This window comes from Myxine glutinosa, chromosome 8, assembly GCF_964187855.1.
Source record: "Myxine glutinosa chromosome 8, kmMyxGlut1.1, whole genome shotgun sequence".
In the NCBI taxonomy this organism is placed as follows: domain Eukaryota; kingdom Metazoa; phylum Chordata; class Myxini; order Myxiniformes; family Myxinidae; genus Myxine; species Myxine glutinosa.
Window position 1 is genome coordinate 152,060,676 of NC_136268.1, and position 17,707 is coordinate 152,078,382.

The window sequence follows — 17,707 nt, forward strand, 5'->3', positions numbered from 1 at the left end:
TTTTGCCTCCGTCGATGGTCAATCTTTTTTCTTGTGAGCTCAGTTGGTCTGAGATCTGAATGAGAAATGCGCAGGTTGGGTTCCATCTTGATACTAAAGGCTAAAACGTTTCAAACAACAATTCATCATCCATCTCTGATGTCACCAACAGACTTGTCTTTATGATATTTAATTTTTGAGCGGTGAAGACGCTTCAATATTTAGCTATTTCCCTCCTTCCATCCATCCGTCCATCAAAATGAAGAAGAAGAACCTAACCATAAATGTTCAATTCCAAAGGGTTCGAAAGGGTAATTTTAAAAGGTTCTAAACGGTAATTCCAAAGGGTAATTCTAAAGGGTTTAAAGTGCAATTCTGAAGGGTTCGAAAGGGTAATTCTGAAGGGTTCTAAAGGGTAATTCTAAAGGGTCTAAACTCTAAAGGGTAATTCCAAAGGGGTGTAAAGGGTAATTCCAAAGGGTTCTAAAGGGTAATTCTAAAGGGTCTAAAGGTTAATTCCAAAGGGTTCCAAAGGGTAATTCTGAAGCGTTCTAAAGGGTAATTCTAAAGGGTCTAAAGGGTCATTTCAAAGGGGTTTAAAGGGTAATTCGAAAGGGGTTTAAAGGGAAATTCCAAAGGGGTTTAAAGGGTAATTCCAAAGGGGCTTAAAGGGTAATTCCAAAGGGGTTTAAAGGGTAATTCCAAAGGGGTTTAAAGGGAAATTTCAAAGGGGTTTAAAGGGTAATTCCAAAGGGGCTTAAAGGGTAATTCCAAAGGGGTCTAAAGGGTAATTCCAAAGGGGTTTAAAGGGTAATTCGAAACGGGTTTAAAGGGTAATTCCAAAGGGGTTTAAAGGGAAATTTCAAAGGTGTTTAAAGGGTAATTCCAAAGGGGCTTAAAGGGTAATTCCAAAGGGGTTTAAAGGGTAATTCCAAAGGGGTATAAAGGCTAATTCCAAAGGGTTCTAATGGGTAATTCTAAAGGGTCCAAAGGGTCATTCCAAAGGGGTTTAAAGGGTAATTCCAAAGGGGTATAAAGGATAATTCCAAAGGGTAATTCTAAAGGGTCTAAAGGGTAATTCCAAGGGCTTCGAAAGGGTAATTCCAAAGGGGGTTAAAGGGAAATTCCAAAATGCTTTAAAGGGTAATTCCAAAGGGGTTTAAAGGGTAATTCCAAAGGGGTATAAAGGGTAATTCCAAAAGGTTCTAAAGGGTAATTCTAAAGGGTCTAAAGGGGTAATTCCAAGGGGTTCGAAAGGGTAATTCCAAAGGGGTTTAAAGGGTAATTCCAAAGGGGTTTAAAGGGTAATTCCAAAGGGGTTTAAAGGGTAATTCCAAAGGGGTTTAAAGGGAAATTCCAAAGGGGTTTAAAGGGTAATTCCAAAGGGGTTTAAAGGGTAATTCCAAAGGGGGTTAAAGGGAAATTTTAAAGGGTAATTCCAAAGGGGTTTAAAGGGTAATTCCAAAGGGGTTTAAAGGGTAATTCCAAAGGGGTTTAAAGGGTAATTCCAAAGGGTTCTAAAAGGTAATTCTGAGGCCTTCTAAAGGGTAATTCCAAAGGGGTATAAAGGGTTATTCCAAAGGGGTTTAAAGGGTAATTCCAAAGGGTTCTAAAGGGTAATTCTGAAGGGTTCTAAACTGTAATTCTAAAGGATTCTAAACTAATTCAAAGGGTTCTAAAGGGTAATTCCAAAGGGGTTTAAAGGGTAATTCAAAAGGGGTTTAAAGGGTAATTCCAAAGGGGTTTAAAGGGAAATTTCGAAGGGGTTTAAAGGGTAATTCCAAAGGGGCTTAAAGGGTATTTCCAAAGGGGTTTAAAGGGTAATTCCAAAGGGGGTATAAAGGGTAATTCCATAGGGGTTTAAAGGGTAATTCCAAAGGGTTCTATAACTGTAATTCCAAAGGGTTCTAAAGGGTAATTCTGAAGGGTTCTAAAGGGTAATTCTGAAGGGTTCTAAAGGGTATTTCCGAAGGGTAATTCTGAATACCCCCCTCTCCCCGCCTTCCCATACCTCCTCCCCCCAAGCCCTCTCCCTTCCACAGATATCCCGATGTCCCTGGTCTCTGCTCTTGTACTTGTGTGCTTCCCTCTCTCTTCCCATCTTGTCTCCCGCTCCCTTTATTGTATGTTTTGTGTGTCCGTTTTGTTTTTTTGTGATTGATGTTAGCTTTTACACAAGCCTCAATCTTGTACACACAAAAAAAGGGTAATTCGAACGGGTAATTTGAACGGGTAATTCTAAAGGGTATTTCTAAAGGATTCTAAAGGGTAATTCTAAAGGGTAATTCGAACGGGTAATTCTAAAGGGTATTTCTAAAGGATTCTAAAGGGTAATTCTAAAGGGTAATTCGAACGGGTAATTTGAACGGGTAATTTGAACGGGTAATTCTAAAGGGCAATTCTAAAGGGTTTCAAAAGGGTACTTTTAAAGGGTACTTTTAAAAGGTATTTTGACTCGGTTTCTTCAGACACAGGTGCGATTTTTTTTCCATTCTTTTCTGCAATGGTTTTGTTCAATTTTTGAGAGAATATATATAAAAAATGCTTCAGGCAGAAAAATGATCGTTAACGCCAAAAATGTTGAAAAGGACCGTCTGCCAAACCATCCCATCTACCTTCTTAACATTCCCCATGAGGAAGTTCAATATTACTCTTAACTCCTAGGTCTCACTATCAGCTATTATCTTTCTTCGGCAGACCACTTTACAAACTCTTATCCACCTCCACAGATTTATGGGGGAATGCTCTCCCAAAAACGAAGAAGCCACCTCTTTCAATCTCCAACTTCATTCCTGCATTTCCTAGTAATGTCCATTTATTTGTACCCCTCCTCCCCCAGCCCTCTCCCTTCCACAGATCTCCCGATGTCCCTGTTCTCTGCTGTTGTTCTTGTGTGCTTCCCTCTCTCCCCCTCGTCTCCTGCTCCCTTTATTATACTCGTATGTTTTATGTACCGTTTGTTTTTTTTGTGATTAATGTGTTCGCTCTTACACGAGCCTAGCCTTTGTGTACAAAAAAAAAAAAAGGCCAACAAAGCCTCAAAGTTCAGCACCACTCGAGAAAACAAACCAAACACTAGAACCACATTCGGTAGAAAGCATACCTCCACCAGGCTGAACAATTTACGTTTTGTATCCACGTTTTGGATCTGGATTCAAACCTGAACCAAAATATAATCAATTTGTTCTTGTCGCCTAACCACCGCATTCACCAAGTTTTGGCATAACTCATCCACAACTTTTTGAAATATCATGTTATATATCGTTGTTGGTCATATCACTCAATGGTGAAGAATCACTTGAAATTTAAAAATTCTCGTATCCGAATCCGTAGTTGGATCTTTACCAAAATCAAATAGATTTGTCCTTGTCAGTTGTCACACACACAACTTGTCCAACAAGTATCGTCCAAATCTACCGTAACTTTTTTAGCCTAAGACGACTCATGTTAATGTTAGTCACACAAAATGTTCTTTTTTCCAGACCATTGCAGGTAATCACGTTCATCTCATTTATTTATGAAAATATTATTGAGAAAAAAATCCACGAGATGTGATGTACATGTCTATATTCCAACCAGACAATAGGCCAAATGCTGTTCTCCAGCAGAAAAGGAGGAGAATTGCGAGACTCACAGGTGACAACAGAGCATTGGGCAAACATTATTAATTAAAGTAACAGGAATCACAAATTTCATCTAATTTATTTATGAAAAACTGACATCTAATTGGTATTAATTTGATTAATAAAAAAACAGACATTGCAGGAATGAGATACAGTGGACGTCAAACAGTTTTGACAACTCCCTCGTCTGAATGCGAAAATTTGCGCCAGTAGTCGTTGAAAAATATCTCACCAGCTCTTACATCAAAGGTGACAAAAATTGTCATGTGGCCCAAACAATTAATTATTTATTTTTGAAAAACCCCATCCACATTGCAATTTAAGATTCAACAGGGGCCAAAAAACATCCTTCGCAAGAAACTAAATGAATAAATAATTGGAAATCACACTTTTAAAGTGTGTACTCTGAAATTACTATGAAACCATCAGAAAATGTCAATGTATTGCCTCTTTTCAGCCACAACCAAAAACAGTCTAGGCTCTGCCCCCTCCTTTCTTGTTCTCCTTGCAGGTGACCACATAACGTTGGGCAACGGTGAGAGGTGGGGAGTATCCATCTGGGTACGAGGTGTCCTCAAACAACACCAGGTAATCATCCTGAGGCTGTCAAAAGAGTGATTATTGAAAATAACATCATTTTAACAATTAACACAGAAACTAAAGCAATTACACAAGAAGAAACATTCTTGTGTAGTTTGTGAGTTTCAGATCTATGCTTGGGGAAATGCTGATCTGCAAAAGCTTTAGGCCTCTGGAGAGCAAGAAGCTCACTGCACTTCCATGGTACTTTTGAGGTAAATGTGTACCCAAATACACTACATGACGAAAAGTATGTGGACGCCGGAACATCGAACATCTCACTCCAAAATCATGGGCATTAACCATGGAGTTGGTCCCCCCTTTGCTGCTACAACTTCTGGGAAGGCTTTCCACTAGATGTTGGAACATTGCTGCAGGGATTTGCTTCCATTCAGCCACAAGAGCATTGGTGAGGTCGGGTACTGATGTTGGGCGATTAGGCCTGGCTCGCAGTCGGTGTTCCAATTAATCCCAAAGGTGTTCGATGGGGTTGAGGTCAGGGTTCTGTGCAGGCCAGTCAAGTTCTTCCACACCGATCTCGACAAACCATTTCTGTATGGACTTCGCTTTGTGCACGGGGGCATTGGCATGCTGAAACAGGAAAGGGCCTTCCCCAAACTGTTGCCACAAAGTTGGAAGCACACAATCATCTAGAATGTCATTGTATGCTGTAGCGTTAATATTTCCCTTCACTGGAACTGAGGGGCCTAGCTCGAACTATGAAAAACAGCCCCAGACCATTATTCCCCCTCCACCAAACTTTACAGTTGGCACTATGCATTCGGGCAGGTAGCGTTCACCTGGCATCCGCCAAGCCCAGATTCGTCCGTCCGACTGCCAGGTGGTGAAGCTCGATTCATCCGTCCAGAGAATGCGTTTTCACTGCTCCAGAGTCCAATGGTGGTGAGCTTTACACCACTCCAGCCGACGCTTGGCATTGCGCATGGTGATCTTAGGCTTGTGTGCGGCTGCTCGGCCATGGAAACCTATTTAATGAAGCTCCCGACGAACAGTTGTTGTGCTGATGTTGCTTCCAGAGGCAGTTTGGAACTTGGTAGTGAGTGTTGCAACCAAGGACAGACGATTTTTACGTGCTACGTGCTTCAGCACTCGGCGGTCCCGTTCTGTGAGCTTGTGTGGCCTACCACTTCGCGGCTGAGCTATTGTTGCTCCTAGACGTTTCCACTTCAAATAACAGCACTTCTCATTGACCGGGGAAGCTCTATCAAGGCAGAAATTTGCCGAACTAACTTGTTGGAAAGGTGGCATCCTATGACGGTGCCACGTTAAAAAAAAAAACCCACCTTTTAGAGGCCATTTTCCCCCGCAAAGCGGGGGTTGGCCTTTTTCGGGCACCGTGGTTGTTGTTGTTTTTGTTGGTCCCCTTTTTTGAAGCAATGTTTTACGGCCAGATGCCCTTCCTGCCGCCAACCCTGTTTGTCGCCTTTTACGACAAACAGGGAATTACCAGTAAACTGGTACTGAATTAGCCAACCTCGGAAGGATGACAGGCTGAGTCAACCCCCCTGGCGTTAATTCAGCGATCAACCGGGATTCAAACCCAGGATCCTAAGCTGGCACCCTAGCCGCTAAGCCAACACCAGGTCTAAAACCAGGATTCCAGGTGGCATCCTATGACGGTGCCACGTTGAAAGTCACAAAAGGCATAGGAAAGGTTTGGTGTACAAAACGATTATATGTTCATGATGTGTACTTGTTTGAATTTTCTTAATCCTTAAAAAAGGAATAAAATTCACAAGTAGGTTGCAATGCAAATGCTTAAATAAAAGCATATTCAAGACATCTAGAGCTTCATAGCGTGAACTACACATGCAAAAGTGCTGCCAATAATCTGTAAAATTAGATGTATTTGGGCATGTTACCAAGTGCAGTATTCTTACGTAACATTTAACCCATGTGTCTTGCAACTGCGGGATAGGAAAGTAAAATATGGGACTTGTCAAGAGTTTCCACGATGGCTCACAGGTGCAGTGAAGCAGCGATATTAAAGAATCCACAGCAGTGCTTACCCGACGAGGAGGTGTATGAATGAGGGCACGATAGAAGCAGGTAGTTTGAGGATAGAGTGCAAGAACAAGCTGCTGGGAAGGAAATAAAGCACCAGGATCAGTCTCAGGGTTGGCCTTCCACTGAGGCAGTGGGATGACCCTCCGGCGGCTCAGCACATGACGTCTTGAAGAAATAAAATGCAAAAAAGGAAGAGAAATGAGAAGTTATTATCGGTCCTTCAAAGGTTATTTTTGAGTGAATGATGATAATCAGGAAAACAATTCGAAGAAAATCAAGATACCTCCAAAAAATTCAACCAGAATAGATAGCGTAATGGTTAGAGCGTCCGCTCCGAGCCAGTTCGAACCCGACCCTGACTGAGCTATACCAAAGACTTTAAATGATACGTGGTACTTCTTTCCTTGACACTCAGCATTTAAAAAAAAGAATAAGAGAACATGCAATTCTCATAGGTTGGCATCCATGGGGAGGAGGAAATTCATTCTTAGGAAATGCCCTGCTGAGTGTGGTGAGAAAAGCGGTGCAATTGTTGTGACATCGCATGTACCCAGAGTACCCCAAGAAGTGACGGCTGTGTGACTGTCTTCCAAATTTTTACAAGTTTATTCAAAATGTAATACAGAAATATCAAATTTACATAAGTATTCAGCTCCCTGAGTCAATACTTCATAGAAGCGCCTTTGGCAGTGATTACAGCTTCGGGTCGTCTTGGGTATGTCTATATCAGCCTTGCACAAATGCATTTGGGGAGTTTCTCCCATTTTTCCTTGCAGATTTTCTCAAGCTCTGTCAAGTTGGATGGCTGGCAGAGAGGGGAGAGGGGGGTTGGAGGAGGGGGGCATCGGTGAACAGCAATCTTCAAGTCTTTCTACAGATTCTCAATGGGATTCAAGTCTGGTCTTTGGCTGGGCAACTCAAGGACTTTCATGTTGTTGTTCTGAAGCCATTCCATTGTTGCTTTGCTTGTATGCTTAGGGTCACTGGCCTGTTGGAACGTAAATCTTCGTCACAGTCTAAGGTCTTTTTCACTCTGAAGCAGGTTCTCCTTAAGGATTTGCCTGTATTTGGCTCCATTCATTGTTCCCTCTATCCTTACAAGTCTCCCAGTTCCTGCCACTGAAAAGCATACCCATGGCATGATGCTGCCACCACCATGCTTCACAGTAGGGATGGTTTTATATGGGTGATTATGACGTGATTTTATTTTACATAAGCTGTGCTCGCTTTCTGCCAGACGTAGCGATTTGTATTCAGGCCAAAGTGTTCAATTTTCGTCCCATCAGACCACAGAATCTTTTGCCTCATGCTCTCAGAGTCTTTCATGTGCCTTTTGATTGGAATCCACCTCAAGGAGGTGACCAAGAAGCCAATGACCACTGACAGAACTACTGATTAATTGGCTGAGATAGGAGAATCTGCCGGAAGGACAACAGTCTTTGCAGCACTTCACAAATATAGGCTTTTTGGGAAAGTGGCCAGATGGAAGCCATGACAGCACGCCTGGAGTTTGCAAAAAGGCACATGAAAAGCTAGAAAAAAAGAAAAAGAAAAAAAGATTTGACTAACAATTAGAAAAACCTAAATATTTTAGATATTAGATATTTTTGTCTGTCATTTTCAAATAAATTTGTAAAGATTTCTAAAAACATGTTTTGACTTTGTCATTATTGGGTATTATGTGTAGATCGGTGACAAATTTTTTATGTAATCCATTTTCAATACAAGCTGTAACAACGAAATGCGAAAAAGTCAAGGGGTGTGAATACTTTCTGAAGGCACTGCATATATTTTGATTTAATGCGCTCCTTTTTAATGACGATTTATAAAATTTAAAAATATTCTTGGACACAACAACACAACAACAACAGGCATTTTAAGGCCAAAACAACAATCTATTGTACAACAATTGTACAACAATCTATTTTGCTCTCTTTCACTTACTCTTTGCCTTCCTCATCGATGTCATCCACTTCGTATCTACAGAAGTAAAACAAAATAGTCATAGAATAGGAAACATTCCTTGGTAGACATTCAAAGTTAAAAGATTATACAACTTTGAAACAAAAAATAGACACCTCGACACAAAAGCAGCACTTATGACTCGTTCAATCAAACTTAATAATAAAAAGCTATCAGTATAGAAACAATCAGCCTTCCAAAAAGGAGGTATTGGAAAAAAGACAAGGTTACAGTTAAGAACAAGAAAGAGCAATCAGATTGCAGACCCTCGCCAGGATGTGTTTTTTGTGTTTTTTTTAGATTTTTGTGTTAAAACAAATATGGCGGCCGAACCACATGACCGATGACGCCATCATTATTATTTTTTCTCCACCAATTTATCCATAGATCACGCTCAGGAAATTTCATCTTGATTGGATGAAGTTTGGTACTTGTCGCTTTATGACGTCATAATGGTGGAACGTATGACATCATCATTAATACGAGGTGTGTTCAAAAACTATGCGACCTTAATTTGTCCTGCATAAACAAATGAAGCTAGGGAGGCGTTGATTGGTGCACGTATGTAGGCGATCCTAATGCGCACGCGTGAATTTTTTCCCACCTGCAGAAGCTGTCATTCGATGGCAGACCGCCGATGAGTGAGGAAGTGTAAGTGAGCGCCGTCAGATTTTCGTTTTTGACACAATGACGGAAAAACTTGAACAACGCTACTGCATCCAATTTTGTGTAAAGCTTGGCGATTCCCAAGTGGAAACGATCCACAAGATTCAACAGGCCTTCGGGGACGAAGCAATGAGCACCACACAGATAAAGGAGTGGTACAACCGCTTCAAAGATGGCCGCACATCAGTGGAGAGTGAAGCACGTTCGGGTAGGCCCTCAACATCCCAAAATGAGATCGTCATTGACCAATTGAGGACCCTGGTGATGCAGGATCGTCGAATCACGATCAGAGAACTTGCAGACGAGGTGGGCGTCAGCATTGGATCCGTTCATTCCATTATGAAGGAGGATTTGGGCTTCAGGAGAATCTCAGCGAAGTTCGTACCAAAGCTGCTAACGATTGAGCAGAAGCAACTCCGTTTGGAGATCGCACAGGACATGCTGGAGACTGTGAACAGCGATCCCAGCTTCCTCAACACAGTGATCACTGGCGATGAGTCCTGGGTTTATGGGTACGACCCAGAAACCAAGTTGCAGTCATCACAATGGAAGCATCCAACATCCCCGAGGCCAAAAAAAGCAAGGCAGGTCCGCAGCAATGTCAAAGTCATGCTGACCGTCTTCTTCGACTCCAGTGGCATGGTTCATCACGAGTACGCACCACACGGCACAACCATCACCAAGGAGTATTACCAAGAGGTTCTGCGTCGCCTTCGTGACGCTGTGCGACGCAAACGGCCGGACCTGTGGGCAGCGGGCAATTGGCAGCTCCATCACGATAACGCACCCGCCCATTCTTCACATTTCATACAGAGGTTCTTGGCCAAACACAACACACCTGTGCTTCGTCAGGCTCCCTACTCTCCCGACATGGCTCCGTGTGACTTCTGGCTTTTCTCCAAGCTGAAAATGCCCCTGAAAGGGACCAGATTTCAGTACAGAGAAGACATCATGCGGAATGCGACGGACCAGCTGCGCGCCATCCCAAAAGAGGCGTTCCAGCGCTGCTTCCGACAGTGGCAGAACCGTTGGGAGAAGTGTGTGGCAGCCCAAGGGGACTACTTTGAAGGAGATTAGTGTAAGTTTGTTGTATCTGGATACGAGTATTTTTTATGAACAAAGGTCGGATACTTGTTGAACACACCTCGTATATGATATTCCACATGGAGAGTTCTTCACAATGAGCAATGTCTCAATTTTTTCTGTGCAGTGCTTTCGGAGATATAGAGGAGAATTTTTTTCGTTTATTCCAATATGGCGCCCATACCACGTGACCTATGACGTCATAATTATCATTAAAAAAATTCCACAGGTGGAGTTGCACCTTTGGTGAAAATTTTCTGTCAATCGGACCAACGGTTGCAGAGAAAATCATATTTATTCTGTGCGGACAAACAGACAAACAAACGGACTCAAATGCAATACACTTTCCTCTGGCGAGGGTAATAAATGGGATACAATTAGAATAAACTAAACACCCATTTTGTGGAAGATTTAAGAGAAGCAAGTTAATATAGATATGAAGTAACAATTGTGATAAATGTGCCCCCTGTTTGAAACATTAATGAAACAAGAAGAAAAACTATGAACAAATTTACACAAAGAGGGTTTACGCACTTTAAACATTTTTTAAAATTTGATGTAGAACAGTGTTGGGGAACTTTTATCTTTTCCAAAGTAGCTAGTTAAAACTCCAATTTACTCCTAAGAAAGTAGCTAGCTAGCTATATTTTAAAATAGCCCTGAGTGTGCTGACGGTCATCTCTTGAGATTGGCGTTGAAACCTCTGCTGATTTGGGGGGGACCCCATTTGGGAGCCCCCTCTGATCCCCTGGGAGGCCCCCTGATATGAAATCGACAAATCTAAGACAGAGTAATCCTGTGGACCATCGAGTAGAAGAACTGTATCGGGTTTCAGAGCAATCGGTTGGTAAATAAGGGATTCTCGCCGAAACGTCAGCTCTACCGACTTGTAAGCCAAGCTTTTTCAGTTATAAACTTTGACTAACTCTTGAAACTACTTCGAAAATGTAGCTTGCTACATTTGAAGCTACTTTTACATCAAACAGTTACAAACATCCCTCTCAAAAAACTAGTTCATTACAAGAACATCTATTTACATGAAGAAAATGAACCCACTGGCAGCCGCTAAGCAGTATTTTGTTTTCACGAGGAAATTATACATGGCTATCTGGATACAATATCTAGTAATAGAAACACTTGTTGATGCGACATAGAGTAACATTTCAAAAGAGTAATTTGACAGACCCTTTCTTTTTAGATTTAAAATGTCCCGGCCAACATTGAAAGGCCCCCACTGGCTGAACTGGCAGGCAAACCTGTGTTGTACTTCATGAACAATTTGTTAATCGTTGTCAAGACTCGTATACTTATCCAAGTGATATTTCCCTGGATTCAAGAATTCTGTCGAGTTCATTGACATAATATGATGATGTGTGGTTGCCAAATGGGAATGTTCTTGAAATATGCAGCCAAAGTTAAAGGAAATACCAAAGTCCATTGTGATCCATTATATCAATTCCATTATTTACGCTACATAATGCTAACATTCCTTATTCGACCCCACCAAAACCGCCAGGTGGGTGAACTCTAAACTTGAGTTTATTTCAAAGTCGAAGCAAAAGGGGCAAACACAGGATGGTACACAACAAAGCAACTCTTCACTGGCTGTTCTTCTTCTACTCTACTTCCTGTTTACATATTCTTGCCCAACAACACTCGTGGAAGGTTCTCCCTCGACAAACTGCTCGCAATAGATAGATGGTTCGATATCTAGCAGTATCCAGAAATTTCTCGAACCTTGGTGATCTTCCTATGCTGGCTAAGGTTTAACCACAACATTTTAACTCGTTGCCTTTGTACTTTACTGCAATTTTTGCATAAGAATCTTGCCTCAACAAACATTATACTCGCAAATACACCTCGACCCCGCTATTAGTGGGGGATACGTTCCTGGAAAGTGCTGCGAATTGCGAAACGGCGAATGGCGGAGCAATGTTTCAATGGAAAAGGGGGGATTGGTTCCCAAATCGCGCAAATCCGCGAATGTCGAGTAACAAACCGTGAATGGCAAGGCAAAATCCACAAATGTCGAGGCAAATCCCACAAATGTCGACAATAATCCACAAATGTCGATGAAAATCCTGGGAATGTCAACGAAAATCCACGAATGTCGATGAAAATCCACGAATGTCGATGGAAATCCGCGAATGCATGCCGTGCCATTGTATCAATGGGGAAAGTGAGACAGCTAATTGTACTAATATATACTGTGGAGTGTTTTCATTCTGTACAGTAACTCGCAGGGATGACGTGTTATGCAGCTGGTGGAATATCCCCAGAGGCTGTTCACAGTGCGAATGACGGGATATCCCGTGAAGCAATGTTCACCAACAAACAACAACAACAGGCATTTTAAGGCCATTTTCCCTGCTAGAGCGGAGGTTAGCCTTGTGGGCCCCATGACAATCTTCTCCATTTTGCCCTATTTTCTACATCTCCCCTTGTTAACCCCCTTGCCCGCATTTCTTCTTCCACCACCTTTAGCCAAGTCTATCTCGGTCTTCCCCGTCCTCTACTTACTTCTACATTCATTTCCATCACTCTTCTCAACCAGTCACTTTCATCCTTCCTCAACACATGACCAAACCATCTCAACCTGTTTCTCTTCACAGCATCCATCACAGGCTCTATTCCCATCATCTTTCGCAATTCATCATTTGTCTTCCTCTCTCTCAACGATACTCCCCACATCCACCAAACCATTCACATTTCCACCCTTTAGAGCCTTCGTTGCTGCAATGTTCACTGTCAGTGGGATATTCCATGAAGCAATCTTTACCGTCTGTAGGATATCCTGTGAAGCATGCCGCAAAACATTGTTTACGTGTGAACGGCGTGCTATCAGGCGAAGCTGTTCACAGTGTGAATGATGGGATATCCCGCGTAAACCATGAAAACGCAAAGCACAGTGCCGCAAATGCAGCAGGTCAAGCTCGCTGCTCGTATAAGATGTTTTTGTGTATGTCCAGCTTCTTTGTGCGTGGCTGGTGAAAGAAGAGTTTTATAAATGCGTCATGCTCGCGCGGTTCATGAATTATTTTTTTTTGCGCCCGCAAAAAACCGAGATTACACGGGACATAGGACCACGAATAGAGAAGCGGGTCGCAATTTATCACCCGCGAATAGCGGAACCCACGAATAGTAGAACCGCAAATAGCGGGGTCCGACTGTATAAGAAACAATTTGTTCCGTATCGAATCATAGATGTACACACATTAACATCACACTGTACCAATACACTGCCCAACAGACTAATATGTGACAACTAATTTGTGACAAAATAAAGTCCATTATATGAAATGGCTATTATATAAAAAGGCCTTTTATTCCTCGCTTTTCTCGTCTATAGAACCACCTTCCAGAGGATGTTCTGTCTCCCACTTCCCTCTAGAAATACAAGCAAATGGTGCACCGTCATCTCTTGTCATCAACAATTCTGACCCATTGTCTTTTTTACTGCCATTAACCTCCCCTAACTCAACCATTTCACTTGCTAGTTTCAGATTTGTCTCCTCCTCCCTCTCCTCTTTTCCTCATTGTTCATTTCTTTGATGTTTGCCCCACTGTGAGTTCTACCTTGCTCTTCAATGAGCCTTGCTCCTGCAATGAATGAATAAATAAGGGGCAATTAAATGGCACCATGAGTACAAGGATATAAATATTCAAAATCTTTATTCGCAAAAATGAAACTAGAAATAGAGATGAAGAAACCCCTTCCCTCCCTCATTCCCTCTTCCACACAATAAAAACAAGACTGACTTGTTACTTGTTGAATTGTAGCTGACAACTTCAGCCAAAATCCATTGTTCATCAGCGTCTGGGCCACGAACCCTGGCTGCCACCTTGTCTCGAGGACGAGCCACATAGTCTCCTGCAGCCGACACAGCTCCACACAATGGAGGAGGCCTATATAAAAAAAAATTGAAAAAGAGGAGAAACAGAAGCAAATGTTACAGTGAAGATAAGGCTAGCACTCTGGCAAACAAAAATGAAAAACGTCAATTGCAGGAAAATGAAAATGTGCAAAACTAATAAGATAACTTACTTGAAATTTTCGTTATAAAGTTAATCTGGAAAATGCTATTTGCAGCATCAAACTTGAATAAAATGCCATCTCAGTACTATGTAAAACAGTATCTACCGGTGTGGCCAAAAGTCACAACACAAGTCCTGACAAGGCAAGGAATACAATGTGATTGGTGTTCGTTTATCAAACACTCCAAAATAAGTTGTTACTGGACTTGTCAAGCAGACGGAGCTCATTCTAACGTCCCCCATCTCCGACCTTGGCGGAGGGACGGGGGACAAATTGAGCGAAGTCGATGGTGCGCCACAGCAAATCACCATGCTTCCCACCTAAAGCAAAGTTGAAAGATGGCTAAAGGTTTTACCGGGAATGATCAAATTATGAGTTAAAAAAAATTTTCTCTAATTTTGACCCCCTGTGACTGACCCCAAGTCTCCACCACTGGGGTATAAACTGGGGGTCAAATCCAAAAACTCGTTACATATTTCATGCTTCCCCCAATGTTGATTGCATATACAAAACGTTATAAAAATGTTTAAAATGTGGCCGTAAATACGTGGGGATAAAAGGTAAAATGGATGTAGTTATCATTGATACATTTCAGCAGGAAACGCGACGTTATCATATGAGCGTTTGCATCATGAAGCCATGACTCCGGTTCCAGCCCCACATTCAGTCAAAGTATATTGATATTTCCTTATGTTCCAATTTGTTATGGTGAAAAATCCTCACTGTGGAATCATCAAATATAAATAATGCTCAACTGGTTGAGTACAGCTGACCCTCAAGGTGGTGGATGGTATGAACTGACAGTGGGGTAGCAGTTGTGCATAATCAGCAAAAGATTTAATGATGAGAGAGGAGGGGATGAAACAATTAATTAAATCTTACTCTTCTGTGAGTCGAGGACATGCATGTAAAAAAAAATCTAAAAACCAAACAAGACGTCATTTGGAATGGACAGGGAATAGTCTGAGCCATATAGAATAGTAGGCCGTGTATAATTGTGCACTTTTGAGTACAAATATGCCCTTTGGCACACAACTATTTTGAACTTTGCTCTTTCATACAAGATCAGGAAACACCTTGTCTAGCCCATGTAAAAGCATGTGAAATTGATCAGTAACCATGGCAAATATTTTTTCTGTTTAAAACAAATAAAAAACATAATCATTAATGAAAATCTAATTTTATTAGATAAGGAGTAAATTTTTGAGCCCACAAATGAAATCGTTTATGGGCAGAATCCTTTCATTGTTCTCTTTCTCTCAACTCCTAGGTTTTGGGAGGTTGGTGAATGTATAATGGATAGGGCTGTTCATGAATCCATGGAATGCTCCGTAAGCGAGTCATGACTTTGAATCAGTATCGATGTTGTCAATAGCTTGTCTTTGGGCTTTTTCTAGTTGTTATACCCATTTTAGCCTTTGAAGGGTAAATAACTCACTCTTCATTATACCTGTCAACTACTCCTTGGCCACAAGCTGTTGATATTTCCATGACCCGATGATAGCTGATGCAAAGGCCATGGTCGTGCAATTTTTCCATCAGATCCCGATTTCTCATTTTGGCGTGGACATAGAGACAAGGAAAGTGGAAATGGAGCTTCTCTGGCTTTGCTGCACTTTAATTTTTTTCGCAGAATTATATATAAAGAGCAGTCAGAGAGATGAAGTGATTTTTTTTCGTCTTGCACCATTTTGTGGAATTTCTTGTTTGATATTTGGTCCGTCAATGATCATATTTACTAACTGCACGAGACATGACTTCGAATGGACTAACTGCACGAGACAAGCCGGTACTGTCTCTTACTCACATTCTTTTGGAAATGTTCCATTGAACTGAAAGTTCATGTCGAAAATACCTCTTCTACCAATTTGGTCTGCTCTCATAAGATAAACTGCATTATTATCCTCATTGGCTTTACATACTTGAAATAGTTTCTCCAACATCATCTTCATATACAAGATATACATGCCTTCCTTTGGTTTCAGAATGGAGGCCTGGTTCAGCAATCAGCAGCCTGTTTTACAATCGTGTTGAATGAACGTTTCTGTTTTGATCGAACTGGCAAAGTCTCTTCTTATAAAGCTCTGCGAGGTCATCAATTTAAAGATAGTAACATTATCATCCGCCCTCGTTTGAATGAATGAATGAATGAATGATCGTTTTAAGGCCATTTTTCCCCATGAGAGCGGGGGTTAGCCTTGCGGGCCCCATGACAATCATGGTTCCCTGTTTGAGGCAATGTTTTTATGGCCGGATGCCCTTCCTGATGCCAACCCTTAGTCGCCTCTTATGATGCGCAGGGATACGGTGTACCTATTCCAAATCGGGGTACACACCGGGATCATTCATCCCAGCAAGCTGGTACTCAATTTGCCGACCTTGGAAGGATGACAGGCTGAGTCAACCCCCTGGCGTTAATTCAGCGATCGACCGTGATTCAAACTCAGGATCCTAGGATCCCGAGCCTGCACCCTAACCGCTAAGCCAACACCAGGATTCTTCTACATATATTAGTTCAGCAAGAATGGCTCCTTCTGCTGACTCTTCACTACTTGCATGTGTATCTGGTTGAATCTGAAGAACTGCAGCTGCTTTCCTGTAGTATTTGTTGAGGCATGTTAAATGATAGGCAGCATCCTGTGCTGTTAGGTCCTCATCAGCCATTTTGGCTAAAACCTTTGTGTCTTGCAGTGTTGTAGCACATTGATGTAGTTTTGCGTGGAGTTGCTTGGTAGCAGCATTTCTGAGCTGGTTACCAGTAGCCCCATTCTGGTCACAGAAAAAGCAAGTGTCCATGGTGCATTGTGCTGCAACAAAACGGAGGCTTGTTTTCTTTGGGCTAACACCATCATCATCATTTTTTTTTTTTTTTTTGTATACAGAGTCGAGGCTCGAGAAAGAGCTAACATTTATCAAACAACAAATCAAACAAACAAGCAAACAAAGTATATAAAAAGGGGAGCGGTCGACAAGATGGGGAGAGAACGGGAGGAAGCACACAAACACAACATTTGAGAGCAGGGACATCGGGAGATGTGTGGGAGGGAGAGGGCCTGGGGGGAGGCAGGATAGGTATAAAACGCAAGGACACCAAGGACTTCCAGGAAAGAAGTCGGCACCTCAAAAAAGTGGGTTTGGGGTGAAATTAGCGGGGGTAGAAAAGATCAAGGTTTTGGATTGGGGAAGATAAGAGATGGTGGTGAACAGCCGTTTTAAAGACCTGGAGGGAGGAGTGGGATTGAAGAGAGTGAGGGAGTTTGTTCCAGAGGCGGGAGAAAAGAGGAATGAAGGAGTGAAGGTGAGCAGAGAGTCTTGATTTTAGCAGTTTAACCATTAGAGGGTTGCAGGCAGATCTTGTGCGACCTGTAGGAATATTTGGGGGACAGAGCTGGGGGAGCAAGGCCGGAGAGGAGTCGGTAGAAGACGGAAAGACCACCAACCTGCCTGCGGTGAGTAAGAGAAAGGCCCTCGGAGATAGCGTCATCGCGGGAGATTCCAATGATTCTGAACGCTTTGGTTTCAACAGCGTGAAGACGAGCTAGGTGTGAGGCAGGAGCACCAGCCCAGAGAGGAGAGCAGTACTCCATTGAGCTGCGGATGAAAGCCTTGTATGTGGTGAGGAGCTCAGGTGTGCCAAGGAAGGACTTCACACGATGGAGGATGCCCAGTCGGCGACTGGCTTTGGAGGCCAGATTTGAAATGTGGTTTTCCCAGGAAAGATCATGGCAGATAGTGAGACCCAAAAGCTTCA

The 17,707-nt window shown here is 42.3% G+C and overlaps 1 protein-coding gene across 7 annotated transcripts in view; it reads right to left on the minus strand.

Moving 5' to 3' along the window:
- Positions 1 to 3,465: 3,465 nt before the first annotated feature.
- The window catches only part of SGF29 (SAGA complex associated factor 29), a 41,719-nt gene continuing 27,477 nt past the window's right edge, over positions 3,466 to 17,707 (minus strand). For 6 of the 7 annotated variants that reach the window (XM_078783842.1, XM_078783844.1, XM_078783846.1 and 3 more), the window contains 4 exons: positions 13,680 to 13,826; positions 8,154 to 8,189; positions 6,212 to 6,374; positions 3,530 to 4,205 (listed from right to left, as the gene is read on the minus strand). In XM_078783842.1, the coding sequence (XP_078639968.1) occupies positions 4,077 to 4,205; positions 6,212 to 6,374; positions 8,154 to 8,189; positions 13,680 to 13,826 (475 nt within the window). In that variant the 3' untranslated portion in view covers positions 3,530 to 4,076. Of the gene's footprint in view, positions 4,206 to 6,211; positions 6,375 to 8,153; positions 8,190 to 13,679; positions 13,827 to 17,707 lie in introns of all 7 variants that reach the window. The other variant, XM_068125414.2, reaches the window with a different exon arrangement.